At 36.5% G+C, this 18,850-nt stretch overlaps 1 protein-coding gene and 1 pseudogene across 6 annotated transcripts in view; one reads left to right on the top strand and one right to left on the bottom strand.

Annotated features, from left to right (window-relative positions):
• Window positions 1-18,850, top strand: part of NBEA (neurobeachin) — a 524,026-nt gene that overhangs the window by 253,906 nt on the left and 251,270 nt on the right. For all 6 annotated transcript variants that reach the window (XM_075741999.1, XM_075742002.1, XM_075742000.1 and 3 more), the window contains one exon: window positions 12,630-12,694. In XM_075741999.1, the coding sequence (XP_075598114.1) occupies window positions 12,630-12,694 (65 nt within the window). The remainder of the gene's footprint in view (window positions 1-12,629; window positions 12,695-18,850) is intronic.
• Window positions 15,995-16,287, bottom strand: LOC104642907 (U6 snRNA-associated Sm-like protein LSm3 pseudogene; annotated as a pseudogene).

Below are 18,850 nucleotides of genomic sequence, written 5' to 3'. Positions count from 1 at the left end.
TGCTTTTTCTTTAGTCATCCCAGTGAAGCTATGTTACAAATGCTGCTAAATCAATTTGTTATTTTTGTTAGTATTATATGTGTTATTTATTATTTAAAAATATTGGTGTATTTTAAAAGTAAGATTCTATATTAAGATTTTATACCTGAAATAATGTGAAGAGCCTAATAATTCTGAACTTTGGAATAATGATTCATTTTCTTCAGTGTTTGCTTGGGAGAGCTATTTTCCATCTACCCACTACTTGGTGAAATTGCAAGCTTTTATTTTTTTATACCCCATCTGATACTTTGCAGTTGTTTCCTTATCTCCTAAATAAGGAAGATTTTGTATCCTGATGTCCATTTATTACCAAGTACTTCAGAAGCCAATGCTGTAATGTCTATTGGTGGTGATGTTAAATGTTTCTCCAGTAATTGGTCAACAGGGGGCTGTAGTGGTGCAAATTGCATTCTCTTCCCCTCACCTTCCTAACTCCAAAGGTATTGCTTCTGTAAATCGCATCTCCACAGAATATTGTATTTTATCCTATAGGTGTACTAAACAATTAGGTATGTAGTTCTATTCATCCGCAGGAGAAATGTTGTTATTTTTTTCTATTGACATTTTAAAACTTTTGTCAAAAAACCCACAAAGTAAATGCTATAAAGATACTAATACGTAAGGTGGCTAGAAGAAGAGAATGGCAGACGGACAAATATCATAATCCAGCCTCTACCTAACAGAACTCAGAATTAGGAGTTTAGGAGGTGTTGTCCGCAGCAAATGAGGTTAACTCATCTCTATAAAAAAAGAGATAGTGCTACCTAAGCTTTTCCATATGATAAATTGAGTAATTTGAACGGGAAAGACTATATAAAGCACTGTGGTTTTTTAGTAATCCTAATGCAACTAGGGCTTTTCTTCCTAACACGGGTAAATCCTTCATATTCAAATTGAATGACATTTTACAGATTATGTGGGGAAGTTTGAAATGTGTCACTCAAAAGATAGATGATGATATTAAAAACCTTTGAAAAGTACAATTTTGTTTGCACAGAACAGAGTAACTGTAGACATTGAAAAGGAAAGGGAAAAGCGAAGTTTGTTTTCCTTTCATTTGCTACAGCAAATTAGATGCTTTTATGCTCTTTATGTTGGAAATTCCATGTTAACGACTACAGATTAGCAAGGATGTCAGAATTTTTTTTCTTATCTGAGCTCCTGAGTAAAATCAACATTGCCAGCAGCTCACGTCCAAGGTATGGTCTAAATTTACATGAAATATCACATTACAAATGTCTGAAGGTACATGTCATGGATAATTCAGTTCATATGGGCAGCCTTTTAGACTCTGAGGGATATGCAATCAAGCCTTTGCCCCAAAGGAATTTTGAGTTTCTGTGAAAAATACATTTTAAGTTTTAAAGGAACTCCTGTAGGGGTAGTGCATCATTTGTGGGTTTGGGGAAGAACAAAAATTTCTACTCTTTGTATTCAGAATCTCTCTTGCACTGTAACTTCCCTGCACCCATTCCATTTTTTCCTAGTATCACCTACTTCACTAGATTAAAATTTAGGTTAATTTGAAGGCTTTATTTTCTTTATTTCTTATATAAACCAAAAGCATACATCCAAGTACTTGAAATACATTTTTTCTAGATAACTGATAATAAACATATAATGATTTTCACTTTTCATAAAGCATTTTCATTTGGATTTAGTCTATTTTAACATAAAACGGATGAAGATGTGTTATGTTTGACAAGATCTGTGCTTGATTAGCTGGTCTTTGTTCCCTCAGCCTAGTTGAGCATGTCACAGCTGTGTTGCTGTTGGAGTGGCAGATTTCTTCAATAAACCATACAATTTTTTAAAAAAATATATTAATATTTGCAGTGTAGTTCCTTCTTACATCAGATTTACATTTCAATTACTTTTTTCTTATTCTGTGTTTTGTTTTGTTTTGTTTTGTTTTGTTTTTCCTAGTCAAAACACTACAATAATTTCTAATTACTTCCAGATCTTTTGCAAATTTTTCTCTTTGGGGATACAGCTTCTGCAGAAACTGAATGATGTTATCCCATAGGAGTTTTATCTCATACCATTTGTATTTTTCTGCATCTTATCTATTAACAGGGAAAATTTATTTTCTTAAACAGAAAATACTGTCTTAGTGTTTAAGACATTTTGCTACCTGACCTGTTTAACTATTATAATGGATAAATGATTACTTTAGGAAAAAAATGCTATGTCATTTCTGATTCTAAAATATGTGTAGAATATCTGACAAATTTCAGGATTTTGTAGTTTTCAATACATCATTAATTCTGTTAATTTTCCCTTCCCCCCCCAGGTTTGTTGTTTGTTGTTTGATCAAGACTGTAATTCAGGAGCCTCCAAAGGAAATATCAAAACTAGAATAAAAATAATCCATTTCTGAATCACTGTGTTGAGGAAAAAGATTTCTTTTAGATGCTATCCATTATAAATAGGTTTTTATTAGAAGAACTGTATGAGGAATGAGGAAAAGGATATACATAACCAAGAAATACTTTACTTAAAACTGGCAATTAAAACTGTTTAGGAGATTCTCATCATCCCTCTTAATTAAGCTGTAAATTTTTTACTTTTATGAAAAAATACAGAACTTAGAATGCCTTAAATAAAGCAAACTATGCCAAGAGTATATCCACAACTTAACAAACTCCAGTATGTAACTAATGGATAAATTCAGCTTCAGCTATGCCTTTCAATTTTGGTTAACAGTGTGAGCCTCATAAATGAGTTGTCCATGTTGTCTTATCTATTAACCTGGAAACTTAGAAGCTGCTTGGGCTGAATCCAGTCTGTCTCTCCATATCACAGGCAGCCTTTCAGTACGTACTTAATCAAAAAAGATCTGCGAAGGATCTGCTCCCATGCAGCACAGTCTACAAAGCACTTTCCAGCAGCTTGACGCATGTAAAACATAGTAGTTGTATACTGCTATATATACTACAGCAATCAAAACTATAAGGGGAAGAAGGTGGGAGAGGGGAAGGCAAATGAGTGCATTGCCTGTCATCCTAAGTGGCAAGAAAAAAGTTGAAACAATATCAAGAAATTAATCCCACTCCAAGGAGAGGTGGAAAAACAAACAGATAAAAAAAAGATGTGCCTTTCCAGTGCAAATTCAAAGGAAATTCTCATTGAGGAAATTTGGTGATAGATTTAGCTCTGAGAATATAGGAAGACCCATCAGTCAGGCGCTGGAGAGATTTCAGTACACACTAGCACGTCTAAATGTGCATTCTGCCTCAAAGTATGGGATAGCTCTTGGGCTTCAGAAACTGGCAGCTGCCCAACACAGAAACCAAGTAGAAAATGAAATCCTCTTCTGGTCACTACAGCTGACCAGAAGAAGCCCTGAAATGTGGGATTCTTATAAGAAACACAATCCATCCTTCTTGATACTAAACATACTCTATTCAAGGCTTTCTAGAGAAGTTTAAGTAGGAATTCTCCAGCTCTGCTATACAGTGCCGTCTTAACAAGCACCATGCTCACAGGTATCTTACCAGGCTCCATCATAAGACAGTTAGCTTTATTTCTGTACTACACTATTTGTATGTCGAGTTATATTTTAATTTTATGCATTATTAGAAACCTTTTAATTTTCATTATAAATTTATTTGTAATAATTTTGTATCTGTTTACTCTTGTTGCCAGTATTGGATTCAACTTTAATTATACTTGTTGGTCCTTATTTATTCCCTCCAAAGGTATTCCTAGAGTTCTCATACTCCTTAATTTTTGTTTGATAAGTGATAGCCCTTTCAGAGTAACTGTGATAGTAACACACTAACAGAAGTGTTTGCTATTTGTCAATAGGAAGGCTGAAGACAAGTTAAATAATGACTGCTTCTCTTAAATCTAAAGAAAAATGAACCTAGGACTTAATCTACTTAGGAAATTAAGTCTGATATAACTTCAATGGTGAAATTAAGGTTGGTTACGCAAATTCTTATGGAGGTGTAATTTTTTCAATCTTTCTTTTTCCTAATCATGAAACAAGTTGGATGTTTTACCTTCGGCCATGTTTTCCCATTTGTCCTATTGGGTTATCCACTGTCTCTGTATTTGTACCAGTACAACTAGGAGGAGACAATGCTGCATATTGTATCACTGCAAAAGTTGGAATTAAAATTTGATGGACGCTAGAAAGGTGTATGAAAATGTCAGTCATGTAGCTGCGGATTGAGGCTTTATAACTTCACTTTTGATCACAGACTGAAATTCAAGTTCAATAAATAAAGCTGTTGTAGCTGAAGCAAGTGCTTTCTCTGATATTGTCATCTTATCTGGACTATATAAAGGTCCAGCAAGAGAGAAACAACATTTTATTGTGTCCTTATCCATTGTCAAATATGGTACAGCTTAAACATGTACTTATGTTCTGATGTTGATTTGGAGCTCTTCACAATCCAGAACATGGCCTATACACAAATAAGTTGTTAACCGCATTCAGTGTAATTTCCAAAACCAGAAATTAACTCCAGTACAGGCTACAGGGGAAGTAGAAAATTTTTTCCTTTATATTTTTTTGGTCTAGAAATTAAGTGGGTTTTGGGGAGTATATAGTTTTGTTGTGGGTTTTTGGGGGGGTTTTTTGTGTTCGTTCCCTGCCTTCCCCCCCCGCTCAGTGTTTCTCACTTGCTTTATGGATTTCTGGATGTTTTCCAAAATATTATCCTTTTTTTTTTTTTTTTTTTTTATGCTAAAGGGGTGTCAGAGAACTTTTCTTGCATTAATTCCTTGTCCATGTGTGGAATGTCTTCCAGCCGAATCTCAGTCTTCATCTCTTGGCCATCTGCTTCTGATAATCTATCTTTCAAATGGAAACCATCAGTGTATTTTTTTCCCACTTGTTGGCAATTTTACTTTCTTGATTATTCTGTGAGATGTCCTTTCAGATCCCCACACAATCAGAAAACTACTTCTGTGTTTTGCCTTTAGTAATAAGCAAGATCTCTTCTTCAATATCTTTCTTACAACAGTGTCATCATGGAATTTCTGGTCCTTTCTCTTGCCTGTCCTTGTCAGAGTATTTATGTCAAAAAATGTCAAAGAGTACACTTATTATGTATCAGTGAGCTGCTGATCTGAACCTGTTCTCAATTCATGGCAAGACAGGCAGCATCAGAAAACTGTAAGAATTACTTTCCCCATATCCTAGTATGGCAAGGTGTCTTCCCCTGCTCTGTTAAGTTGCCTACAATTGAGAAGGATCTTCGATCAGAGGAAAACATCTAGAAAGTCAGAAAGGGTCAGCTAGTGTTTCTTAAAGGGCTGAGAAAGAGTGCAAAATTTCATTATTGGAGATCATCATTATTAATAAATATACCATAGTTTTGAGGGGTTTCACTATATATATATAAAATGGAGACAATATGAGGAGTAGTTTTTTGTACATCAAAAAGTCTTCTCTTTAATGATGTGTTTTGGAAGATTTCATATCAGTTATCCACCTCTAACATCAAAGATTGGTTGAGTAATAAGTGGACTGGCTTTTACGATTAATAGCCATACGTAGCAAAACATGTTGTTAATAAGAAATTTTGTGTCTCTTAAATGAAGAACTATTTTTCCAGTCAAAAAATAAGCTCTAGAAGTGGTGCACATGCATGTATCTTCTACCACATATCTTCTGTTTGTATTAGAAGATATGTAGAATTTCTACAAGGTGATGAAAGTTAATACTGTATCATCTAAATAAATTTGGCCATTTCCCTAGTCTTGTTTGGATAATGTCAATGTTTTTGCAAGGATGGATTTCCCCCCCCCTTTTCTTCTAAGATACCAATGAATTGTGCCTCTGGGAACATTTTACTTCATTTCCAAGATAAATTGGGCAATTACAACAGGTGATCAGAAGGGCAATGGGTCTGTGTGTTTCCAAGAAAGCCAAAAATTAAGATATTTCTCCAAGTCAAGAAAATAGAGGGAAAATGAGGCTTTAGTCTTGTGAAAGTGAAATCTCAAACTTCCTGTTACCTTTGCTGCATTGTTAAAGTCATATTCACGTAAATAGTGTTGTGAAAGTTTCACTTTTTTTTTCCTTTCTGTGATTTGGCCAGAAGCCCAGTGTATTCCAATACTTGCAGATTTGCCTTCCAGGAGGATGTCGTCAGTCATTCTGCAACTTCCTTATTGTGGGAAATAGTCGCTTTTAAAATGGATGACCTATCATAAAATCCTAAAATTGATCCCAAATTTACTTGAAAGAGTAGACCAAAAATACATTTTATTTATCATCTATCAGCACTATACATGTGAGTGTGAGAGAAGGGTAAAGGCAGTAAAACTGGAATTCCTAGATCTGATTCTCATTCCAAACAATAATGGAAAGTCTTAAGACTCCAATATCTTTAGATAAATTCTTCTAGGAATGGTAGGGACAGTCCTGTGATCTTAAAAACTGTATAATCTTCTCAAAAATTTATGAGTAATCTGCTAAAAAGTTTATGAGGCTGTATCTTGAAATCTGTTGTTTTTTCTGTTTTTGCCTACTTTTAATGGATATGGTTTTCTGCCATAAAGAAACATTTCCTTCAATCTTGTAACATTTCCTTTGAATCTTTCCTCTTAAATGAGGTAAAGCAAGTTATTGCTGATTTTAGAAGGTAACTTCACAACATGCAGTTTAAACCCAAACTAAATTACATGTATGTTGTGAATTGCAAACACATTTTTATAAAATTTCCTCTTCCTTCTCCTGATAAAAGGTAGCATCTGTTCAGCACCGTACAAGACTTTTCTCCAAACACAGGCAAGGGTCTAAAAGAGGAGAGTCAATATAATAGAATTTCTCAAGAAGTTATGATTAAAATACAATGATTGAAGAATTGAGGTATCAACTGAGTTATTAGTATCTTAGACTAGAACATTCAATAAATATTCAATATGATTGTTGTGGTTTAACCCCAGCTGGCAACTAAACACCACACAGCCACTTGCTCACTCACTCCCCACTCAGAAGGATGGGGAAAAGAGATTTGGAAGGGTAAAAGTGAGAAAATTGTGGGTCGAGATAGAAACAGTAGAAGAATTGAAATATTATTTTTGTTGTTATTGTTGTTGTTGTTATTAAAATAACAAAAAAGAGAGAAAAATAAAACCCGAAAAAGACAAGTGATGCAAATGAAAAACAATCACTCACTGCCAACCAAATGATGCCCAGCAAGTCCCCGAGCAGCGGCTCCCCGGCCATCTTTTGCCCTAGTTTATGTGCTCAGCATGACACCATATGTTTTAGCATATCCCTTTGGTCAGTTGGGGTCAGCTGTCCCAACTGTGTCTCCTCACAATTTTTCGTGCACCCCCCCAGCCTACTCGCTGGCAGGGTGGTATAAGGAGCAGAAAAGGCCTTGGCTTCTGCATAAGCACTGCTCAGCAGTAACAAAAACATCCCTGAATTATCAGCACAAATCCAAAACACAGCCCCAAACTAGCTACTATGAGAAAAATTAATTCTACCCCAGCCAAAACCGGCACAATGACAAAAGGAAAAAAAAAACCCTCAGATTAGTTTAAGACATGGAGAAGAGAGCATTCCAAAGAAGATACAATTGATTGAGACAGTGGCACCTGTAGTGGAAGGAGAATTGTGGGGTGATTACTATACCAGGTATCTGTCCATTCAGTAATTGCAGTTTGTTGAGAAACTTCTAATTTGTGATACAATTTTAGACTTCCTTCCAGAAAGTCAAAAGGGTGAGAGAGCTCTCATGTAAATTATGAAAACTCTGAGAATCACTATTCCTTTTTCTATAATAAAAATATTATGTCAGAAGTATTATTTATTTTTAATATTATCACAAGATTATTTTATTTTAATTCTAATCATCATGAATAAAAAAATAATAAAAAAAGTTGATTTGGAAAGAAGTATAATCTAAACCAAAAAAAGTTCTTACCATGCCACACCTACTTGTTCCTGTTTTGCTCCTTCACTATTATTTTTTACCTGTGCAAATTTTCTGGTATTAATGTAGCATGTTGCTGAATGTGTTAATACTGTCTGGCCTCCTTTTTCTTTTCTTTTCTTTTCTTTTCTTTCCTTTTTTTTTTTTTTTTTTTTTTTTTTTTTAGTGTCATAGGGATTGGAGAATTTTAAAGAAATAAGACTAGGAAAATGCACTCAAAAGTAATTTTTTTCTTAATGTACATCATGACTCAATATAAAAAAAAACCAACTGGATTTCAAGTAATATCTGTACTGTGTTATGGTTCATTATTTAGAGTTTTTAGCCTTTTACTCTCATCCCAGTTTTATTAATCTCCTGTCCTGCTCTGCATGGACAGTTCCATAACAGGATTCAATCTGAACATTCTGTCAGGGAACTGATGCTTTCTGGATGCAGTGATACTTTTCAAGTAATGATAGAATAGAGGAGGAGGACAAGTTAGGTGGGGGCAGGAGAGCAGCAATTGCCAGTATCCTAATAATTTAGTACATTTTTATGTCTTCAATAGAAGTTTACACAATATAAAATATTTAGAACATAGCCATACTGGACAGTAATGTAACTGAATGTCTAAAGTTGTATTTGTTTATTCAACATGAATAAAGTTAAAAATGAAATTTGATATCTTAATTCTGATTTCAGTACAAAGAAGTGGTAAGTGTCATCATTCTTGAACACTATCTGTGTTAGTCTCTAAATGTGCCTCTATCTCCGAGTCTTCTACACACTACTTGTTCTGAGAGGTGCACTGCTGGCAGTAATAGTCATCCCTGCCTGCCCTATCAAGCAGGAACCCCAAGGGAAGAAAGATCAACGTATTCCTCTTGTATAGAAGAAATTGTCTGCTACACAATTTTGTTAAAGTCTTACATTACTTCAGCATGTAATTGGCATCAACATTTTTGAGGTACAGAAAAGTCCCCCAGCTCTTGTTTGAAGGCCCAGAAGTTTCAGGATATGAACTACACAAAACCCACCTGAGATGTATAGGTTTATGATATATGCCCATAGCATAAATTTTCCAACCACTGTTACTCTATCCATTACATTTGGTATTTATCTTTCTGCTTCGTGCATCTTGACAGTGAGAAAGATTTTCTGTGGAATCTAAGATAATATAAACAAAATTGCTGCACATTGTTTGAGCATATAATTCCACATCTTAATCCAGTTCTTAAAGTTCATGCAGTGATCTGAATAGCCATTGCAAAGGCAACTGGTAATGCTGGCATTTCTAAGCATTTCATTTCATTGTTTGGGTCTTTTTAAAAGAAACTGGAAAAAAAAAAAAAAAAAAAGAAAAAAAGATGCCTCTTCACGAGAATAGTTCGCCTCTCAGGATCATGAATCTGCTATATTAAATTATGCCTAAAACTGAGAGGAAATTGTAATAGTAATAATTATTCCCTTGTTTATGGATTAATGGACGGTTGGGAGTTTGTAGTGAAGTTTGTAGTTGCGACTTTGTAGTGGAGCAATGCATGAAGCCTGAATCCTAGTTTCTTTCTGGTTCTGCATCATTATGTTTTCCACTAGTTTTTGGTAGATAGTTGGGCAGGTTTCACACATTTTTATCACAAATAGTTACTTTGGATAATTTGATGAGATTTTGCACCCATGGAGACATAAGAAGATATTTGTTTGCTTCTACATAGATATCTAATGGTTCTTTAGGTACTTTAAGATATCTCACCTAAAATCCAGTTAGCTAATTTTGGATGTCCTGCAGTATCTGAGACATTTGCATTGAGCAGGAACATCTGAGAAAAGACTTGCAAAAATCTCTTGGTCTTTTGCAGACACAGGTAGAACATCTGTCTCTCTTTAAAAACTGAATTAGCATGCTTTCTTCTAGCTGTCTTAGGAAGCCTTTTTTTTTTTCCTTCACTTCTCTCTTTTCAACTTGTTTCCTGAATTGTAGTCGTACCACTTCTGCTTTCCTGACTGCAAAGTCATAGCAGCTGTGGTGCAGAAAAGCATCACAAAAGAAAATGCTAGTAGGGGTTTGTATAGTGTACAGTAAAAGGCTCTGATTAAAAAAAAAATAAACAAGAAAAAAATGCTACACCTCAAATACTATATCTCTAACGCAGACTGTTGTTTCTTACAATGTCACTGGGTGCTTATGTTTAGGCAATGGAAACTTTTGCTTCTTAGTTTCTCAGAGTGACTTTGTGCTGTACCAAGGTGATTTAATTGCTTCCAAGAATTAGATCACTATGCTTGCTTCAGTTACTGGATTTGGAAAATAACAAAATCAACAGCACTGAAGAAAGGACCTGTTACAATGATTTTCTAGCTCACAAGCTAGAGACTTGAGTGCTGATACTCCATCTTCCCTAATCAGGACTTGCCTGCTCAATAATGGATTAAGAGTATTGTGGTGGGTTGACCCTGGCTGAGGGCCAGGTGCCCACCAGAGCCGCTCTATCACTCCCCTCTTTCATTAGACAGGGGAGAAAAGGTACAATGAAAGAAAACTTACGGGTCGAGATAAGGACAGGGAGAGATCATTCTCTAATTATCATCACGAGCAAAACAAACCAAACTTAGAGAGGGAATTCATCTTATTTATTACTAAGCAAAACAGAGTAGAGGAATGAGAAATAAAACCAAATCTTAAAAACACCTCCCCCCACCCCTCCCATCTTCCCGGGCTCAACTTCACTCCCAGCTTCAACCTCCGCCCCCCCCAGCGGCACAGGGGGACGGGGAGTGGGGGTTACGGTCAGTTCATCACACGTTGTTTCTGCCACTTCTTCATCCTCACGGGGAGGACTCCTCTCATCGTTCCCCCGCTCCAGCGTGGGGTCCCTCTCACGGGAGACAGTCCTTCACGGCCTTCTCCAACGTGAGTCTCCTCCACAGGGTGCAGACCTTCAGGAGCAGACTGCTCCAGCGTGGGTCCCCCACGGGGTCACAAGTCCTGCCAGCAAACCTGCTCTGGCGTGGGCTCCTCTCTCCACGGATCCACAGGTCCTGCCAGGAGCTTGCTCCAGTGTGGGCTTCCCATGGGGTCACAGCATCCTTCAGGTGTCTCCACCTGCTCCGGCGTGGGGTCCTCCACGGGCTGCAGGTGGAATCTCTACACCCCCCTCATCCTCCCTCCATGGGCTGCAGGGGGACAGCCTGCTTCACCATGGTCTTCACCACGGGCTGCAGGGGAATCTTGCTCCGGCGCCTGGAGCACCTCCTCCCCCTCCTTCTTCACTGACCTTGGTGTCTGCAGATGTTCTTACATCTTCTCACTCCTCTCTCTGGCTGCAAAAGCTCTCTCTAACTGTTTTTCTCTTTCTTAAATATGTTATCACAGAGGCGCTGATTGGCTTGGCCTTGGCCAGCGGCGGGTCCCTCTTGGAGCTGGCTGGCATTGGCTCTATCAGACACAGGGGAAGCTTCTAGCAGCTTCTCACAGAAGCCACTCCTGTAGCCCCCCCGCTACCAAAACCTTGCCACGCAAAACCAACACAAGTATGTTCATTATTTAGGTATTTTAGTAGCCTCTTATAAAACGGATCACAAGTACAAGATTATTATTGTTGGGATTTTTTTAAGATGTATGACTTGGTCAAATCTGTGAATTTTCATAAGATCAATAAGAAGCACCTTACTGAGTAGTGACTAGTTTTCACAACCATTCTTTGAGAAAATTTCCTTATCTATGCAAAGCTATCTTTTTTTTTTTTCCCCATATCAGGGAACAAGCATTGGGAATTTCTGTCTGATTTTTTAGTCCTGGAAAAATGAAATGTAAAGCAGAATAGTTCTCTAACTGTAACTCTCTCAAACTTCATACATGAAGTCTCAGACTAGAAAATTTCTCTTTGAACTGTAATCCAGCTAATGTATTTTGATTTCTTTCGGTATGAAGAAAAGTAAATGTTTATTACTCTTAAAAAAAAGTTTGAAGGAATTATCCCAAAAGAAAGTAATCTTTACTTGCTAGAGAGATATCTTGACCTATTTTCATCTCAAGTATCAAAAGTCTGTTGGTGTGATAGAGGCAGTGGGTTGTATGGCAAAAAGCTCTTTGTGATGCACTGAGATGTTTCTATTTAAATTAGTGGTATGTGAAGTAAAAGTTGTTATCTTTTAATATCTATTAGGTGGTTTAAGTCAGTTTCAAAATTTTACCTTGGAAATCCATGTTAATAGGAAAAGAATTTTAAAAACTCAGTTTGTTATTGACGACTGATTTTGTTTTCACTGATAATGGGGAAGAAACAAAGATTAAACTCAGGGGGATGGATGATACACAGATTATTGCCTACCCTACATGATAAATTGTACAAGGTGTAACAGTGAAGCAACATGAAGGAACTACTGCTGCCTACGCTTTGTTGCACTTAATATGTTCATTGGGCAACTGTATGAATTGGAGAAATAAGAAGTGTTTTCATACTCAGAAATATGAAACAGAATACATGACCACCTAAAATTTAATTGAAAATCAGAATGAATTACAGTTTTTAAATGATCAGGTCATCCTTCTTGGGGGGGGGGCGGGGGAAGAAAGAAAAAAGAGCATTACATTAAGAATTTCAGCCTAAATTCAAGTTCCTTAGGAAGTCATCAGGGTCAGCTTCAGAAATGTGGTTTAAAATCCTTGGGTTTTGATCATGTTATATTTTATCTTCTTAGGAATGGCAAAATTCTATTCAGAAGAATGCAGGACTTGCATTTATTGAGCTCATCAATGAAGGAAGGTAATTGATTTTAAAGCTTTTGAACAAGTAGTCATTTTGCATTTATTCCATTGGGTGATAATACTTCCTCACCATCTGTTCCAAAAAGACTGTGAAAAGACCACTTTAATGAAGGGATTTATTGTATAGATACTTTATACAGTAAATATTTAATTTGGAAATGTGCAAATTCTGAAAATTTTCTTTATTAACAGAAGGAAAATTGAGCTCCCATGAACTGTGTGTAAGTTTGGGTTTATTTGAGAATGAGCCACCATTTTCCAGAGCAGCAAGGTTGTTTTACCCAGACAGTCCAGGGAGCCCAATCTGTAAACCCATCTGCTGCTCCATCTGTTTCAGGAGCACAGCATTCATTGTACAGAGGCACTTCTCTATACTATCATTTGATGAGGAATTATTTTATCTAGAATTTCTGGTCCAATTTGAGTCCTGTAAAACACACAGGACATTATGTTTAAGAGCTGCCTTGCTTTTGCAAATTGTTAAGATACTTTATTATCAATCCTCAAGTAATTTTAATGCTGTATCTATCTTCTACTCTGTGCAATGTTTGTCAGTACTTCCAGCCAGCAAGCTGGACTGCAAAGGGGGACTCTTTGGCCTTCCTGGCAGTGGAATGCCAAAGACAAATGGAGCCACTTGTGTAATGTATGTGACTCATATTGGCCAGTACATTAAATCTATTTGAATCTAGATGTCTTGATATGTGCAGCTGGGGAAAAAAAAAAAAAAAAAAAAAAAATTAGCAATATGCGTATTGAAGAGTTGTCATTTTATCCGTGGTTTCTTTTTTTTCGCCAATGGTACGTTATTCTCAAAGTAAAATATCAAATCTTGTCTTTATTATAGGGTATTTTCTGTCTAGCTGATATTTCAATGGTTAAATCATGCATTCATTTAAAATGATGTTTAGAAAACATCAGAGTATAGGAATATAGGAATATGAGTATCTGGAAAACAGGAGCATGTAGCTTATTACCCAATTTTTGGTTGGCGTAAATTCTCTTACATTCCCTGTGCACGCTGAAGTTACACCGCAGTATAGCAGTTGGAAATGTAGTCCTTTCATTGGAAATTCTTCTTGCTATGAAGTGGCAATATGAGTGTACACCATAATAGGCCTCACCTGAGTGGGTCATGTACTGCACATTGTTCAATAAATATTACATGGTAATAGTCCGAATAATTATAGTAAGCTTATGTTCTTGAATAGCAATATATTTTATGTATTTTATATATTTTTTATTTTCTCAGCCAGGCTAGTGAGTTCAGATATTGCATGCTTGATATTGATAAATTGCTCATTCTGAACAAAACCTACATCTGCATATTTTTACCCATCAGGTATTATCAGTGGACCCTCTACTCCCCTCTAACAATAACTTTTCAAAAAAAAAGTTGTTTCAAAAAAAAGAACTGCTGCTTAAATCCAGTCAAAGGAATGTCTAATCAAACTGCCTATAGACATATGTTCCTCCGTACACTTTTGTCAGAAAGGTGTTTTAGAACAAGTGCATGTACATTACTAGAATGCTCTTCTTTGCAATCAGATCATTTGTTTTTAATTTGCCCTTTTGGGTATAAAGATAACAATCCTTTAACTGGAAATTGTTATAAATATTTATTCTGCTTAATAGCTAAACTTGTGAATGCAATTCATCAATCATAGCTAGAGAATGCAATTGTGCAGTTGTCAACAATTAACAACACATAAACAGTTGATGAATGTGCAGCTGAATTAAAGTGCTCCCTAGGATAACCTGAAATTATAAACTGGATCATTTAAAGGAATCTAACAAAGGATCTTTATAATTAAAACAAAGCAGGGTTAATGGGATGTAAAATTGCATATAATCGCTGTGCAATAATGATTGAATTTTAAATTATTAAAAGCAAAATGAAGGCTAAGAATATTTTGAAGGACTTTCTGGGTAAGATTTTGAGAGACCTGGTTAATAAATCTACAGTTTTGAAAAAAGCTTTTTCATTTGAGCATGAACGAAAAGGTTTGGATGTAATGCAGAGGATCATAGCTTTTAATGTCTTCAGTTATATGTCTATCTGGTTTAATACATGGATGCTATAAGGTAATTTTCTGAGTACCTAACTTTTGTTGTTTCTGCTTGAAATAATTTGAGTGCCTTTCTGATCTTTGACTTTATTAGAAATGTTCTGAAATAAAATATTTCAGTTTAGTTGTAGTTAAAAATATAATATCTATATTTCTGTCACTTTAATAAATGGCATTTTCATTTTAAATCAGTTGATTTATTGTGTTTGTTTCTGTTTTTTCTTGTTTTAGATAATGTTCTGTTAGGAAGGTCTGAATGACACATATTTGTAGAATTCAGCATACAAACACTGATACGGCTTTCTAAAACAGGAACTGTTATAGCAGGTTTTAGTATAACAAGACTACCTGACTACAGATTTAAATTAATACTTTCAAGGAAAACATGAACAAAGATACTTAATTTGGAAGTGTAGAATAATACTGTCTATAATATACCTGAAAGATTTAGAGACATCCTGGTTATGATCTTGAACTTTATTCTTCTTTTTAATCAGTCTCACGCTGTGAATATGTGATGTTGAGGGTATCATCACACATGTCAAGACATTCACTGATAGCAGCTTAATTAGGATTTCAGATTTACATTAGGATATACACATAAGTAGGCTTCTTAATTTAAGAGCTGGACGCATCTGCAATGTTGGCTGTAAAAGGAGACATGAAAAGAGTTCTTTAAGAATGATGTGAGAGAGATTACAACCCACATTTAAGCGGGGTGGTGATGGATGAGGTCAAAGAAAAGGGTGCAGGGTGACAAGAACAAGAGATAAGATAGGAGCATTCACCTCAAGTAAATATGCATACAGCTTGGGAAACTAGCAGTAGAAATTACTCCACATGCAATCATGAAACTATGACATCACTGGAATGAATGAGATTTGGTGGGACAGCCCTGCCCTGCATGACAGAAGTGCTGCGATGGACAAATTCCTTGGGAAAGACAGGCAGAGAAAGCATGGAAGGAGTGTTGCCTTCTCTGTGAAGGAGCAGCTCAGATGTGTGGAGCTCTTCAATGGGGTGGATGACAATCTGGTTGATAAATTGCAGGACAGGATGAGAGGAGAGTCCAGTAAGGGTCACATCCTGGTGAGAGTTTGTTACAGACCAGGGAGGGAAAGGAAGAAGCATCCTTTAAACAATCTGAGGAAGTATCTGGATCACAAAACCTTAGTTCTCACAGGGATCTTTAACCTTCCTGACATCCTCTGGAAGTGCAACAAGGTGCTTCAACCAACCCTCAACGGAGGAGCTTCAAGCACAATGCTGTCACCTCTGACAAAGAGCATCAGAATATTCCTTTTGGTAGATTTATAAATCTCTTTGTAGGTTTCTTAATCAACTGCAGTTACAGTTTCTTCCACATCACCCAGAATCATACTGAAGTGCTGATCATATGCATGTAGTCTGCCTCTAAGCTCTCTCTTTAGACATAAATTCACTCATGTAGACTGAATCTGATGAGATCAAGTGGCCCCTCTACAGTATTTGTTGTTTGTTGCTGGTCCATCTCATCCGCCATCTTTCAAAACACCTCTTTGAATGTGGTCATTAATGACACGTTGGCTGTAGGTACCACGAAATAGTGGAATTCAAGGTGTCGATGGAGAGTAGCAGAGTACAGACTTCATGAGTGCAGGTTTTAGCTTTTTCAGGAAACTGATAGGTAGGATCCCATGGCAGGCAGATGTGGAGGTCAAGGGAGCTCTGGAAAGGTGGCAGGCCTTTAAGTACAGCATTGTCCAAGTGCCAGAACAGGAGAAAAAGTAGATGTGTCAAGAGACTGGTTTGGCTAACCAATGAAATTATAGTAGAGCTCTGATGCAAAAAGAGAGTACACAGGAGGAGAGTATCAGAGTTAGAACACTACATTCTGAATGGATGGACAACTAAATAGGTAGAAAACTGGCTACATAATGGTGCTCCGAGGATTGTGGTTAATTGGTTGTACTCTACCTTGATGCCTTTGACAAGTGGAGTATCTCAGGGGTCTATCCTGCCTAAGAGATGGATGTTACAGATCATTGCCCATTAGTCTTTCAGAATTGGATTACTATCCTCATCTTCCATTTTCTTCTCCCTTTATGTTTTCACAACACTCACCTCTTTAAAAAGGTGACTTTTTCTTTCATTTAAAATAATTTCCTTTATTTTTTACAGAATTTCCTCATTTTAAATAGCAGGAGTAGTCTTATCATATCATAAATTAGAGGAAACATGAGACTATATTTCATCTCAGATTTAAAATTTTAAGCTTTATTTCTGTAATTTCATCTCTGTACCTAAGTCTGCTTTCTGCCTTTAGCCATGAAAATATACACTTTTGCATATCCACCTACCTCCAAGCATACTTAAAATTCACAGGAGGCCTTTTTCTTTTAAACCTTGCTTTGTTGAGAGGTTTCACTAATTTTCTGGAAAGAGTAGCAGAATGTTTAAATAGACTGGAAATTTGTGTTTGTTTAAATTTAGATGAATTGCTGATTAAATCCTGAAAGGAGGCTAATAAAGTCTTACATTCTTTCCATGTTACCTCAACTAGGATTGTTGGGTAACTGCAGCAAATTTTCTTTTGGACATCCTCTGCTGCAGTTTGGCAGTTCTGATATGTTTGGTTTGTGGTAAATGAGCTCACAGTCATTATTCACTGTCTGCAATACTTCAATGTTCAGGCCCTGTGTTAAAAGGTATATCTGTGATGCCATTTGCCATACTTGATTTATGACATGCATTTACAGTTGGATCCCTAGATACCCCTTGAAGAACTCATTTAGTAGTTGGGTCCAAGAAGGATCGAGAAAGGATGCTGTTCCTTTTTTCTGTCTTGATAATGATCTTGATCACAGGAACCTTGAGGTCAGAATGAGGAGCTCACCTGAATCATCCAGGACTGCAATATACTTGGTGTTCAGACATCATGGATATTATGTAGCTGAGGGCTACCAGAACAACTTGCAAAGGATTCTAGTCTAATGAGCAAAATCTAATATATGCAGATCCAGGCAGAAAATAGCACTGAGGAAAGCAGCACTCAGAAACAATATATAAATAAGAACAAAGCTGTTTGATTATTCTGTCTTTGACAGATATAACCAAATTCTGTTGCTGTATTGTCACCCTCACCAAGTGTAACTTCTGATTGGAGGAATCCTTTATCAACTGTGAATGGCTATTTTGTGGAAATTCATCCTAAATGTCATCTTCCATTGGTAGAGGATTCCTGTCATAGAAACTTCTGTAAAACTGGGCACTGAATGTATTTCTGCTCCAGCTGAGGCATGAGCTTGAACTCCATTAGATGTGGTTTTTTATAATCTCATATTCTTTACCACAGCTGTCCTTGCCCTACCTCCAGACTAATAGCTTGTGCTAGACAAAGCATACATTGTTATGGTAACTATCTATGTACTTGTGGAGTCAGTACAGCTGAAGTTAGAGGTTTTGAGGCATCCTCTCACCTTCTCGCCTTGCCTGATCCAGTCACATCTCAAAAGGTAGGCTGATTCTGAGATGCAGGCCGTCTCAGTTGTAACTGCTGGTCTTGGATGTTTACTGGATGGTCACTATTTCAAAGAGGCAGATTCCTCTTGATTTAGAAAATTCTTATGCAAAATGGAAAACCTGTATAAGGAGTAGAACAGATTCTTTGTAGTCAACTTTTACTGAGTCTGTTACAGCTTCTGTGGCATTTCTGAAACTAACAGTTATCCTCCATGAAGTTTATCTTGCCAATGTGCTCATGTTGTAGTCCAATAGCTGGTCTTTGTATGCTCTAATTTCAAACTTTTCTCTAGTAAATTCTTCATCATTGCCCTTTTGCTAGAAATCAGACCCCTGTGTTACACATTACCTTCTAAAGTTTATAGGAATTTACTTTCAAAGTATTTATAGCAGTACTGTATCTTGTAGAACTTTAAACTCTTCAAGTTAGACCAATTTATGAATCCTATTATAGATACCAAGTGCAAAAAGGGGTTTCATTTCTTATGAATGCCATTAAAAGTAATAATTTTCAAAACAACAGTGTTTGGTGAAAAAGTGGCATATTTCCAGGCTGCTTCTTGGAAAAATTAAGCTATGGGCAT

This window comes from Balearica regulorum, chromosome 1 (genome assembly GCF_011004875.1).
Source record: "Balearica regulorum gibbericeps isolate bBalReg1 chromosome 1, bBalReg1.pri, whole genome shotgun sequence".
Taxonomy (NCBI): domain Eukaryota; kingdom Metazoa; phylum Chordata; class Aves; order Gruiformes; family Gruidae; genus Balearica; species Balearica regulorum.
Note: the sequence above shows the minus strand (reverse complement) of the source record. Positions and strands in the feature narration are given on the sequence as shown.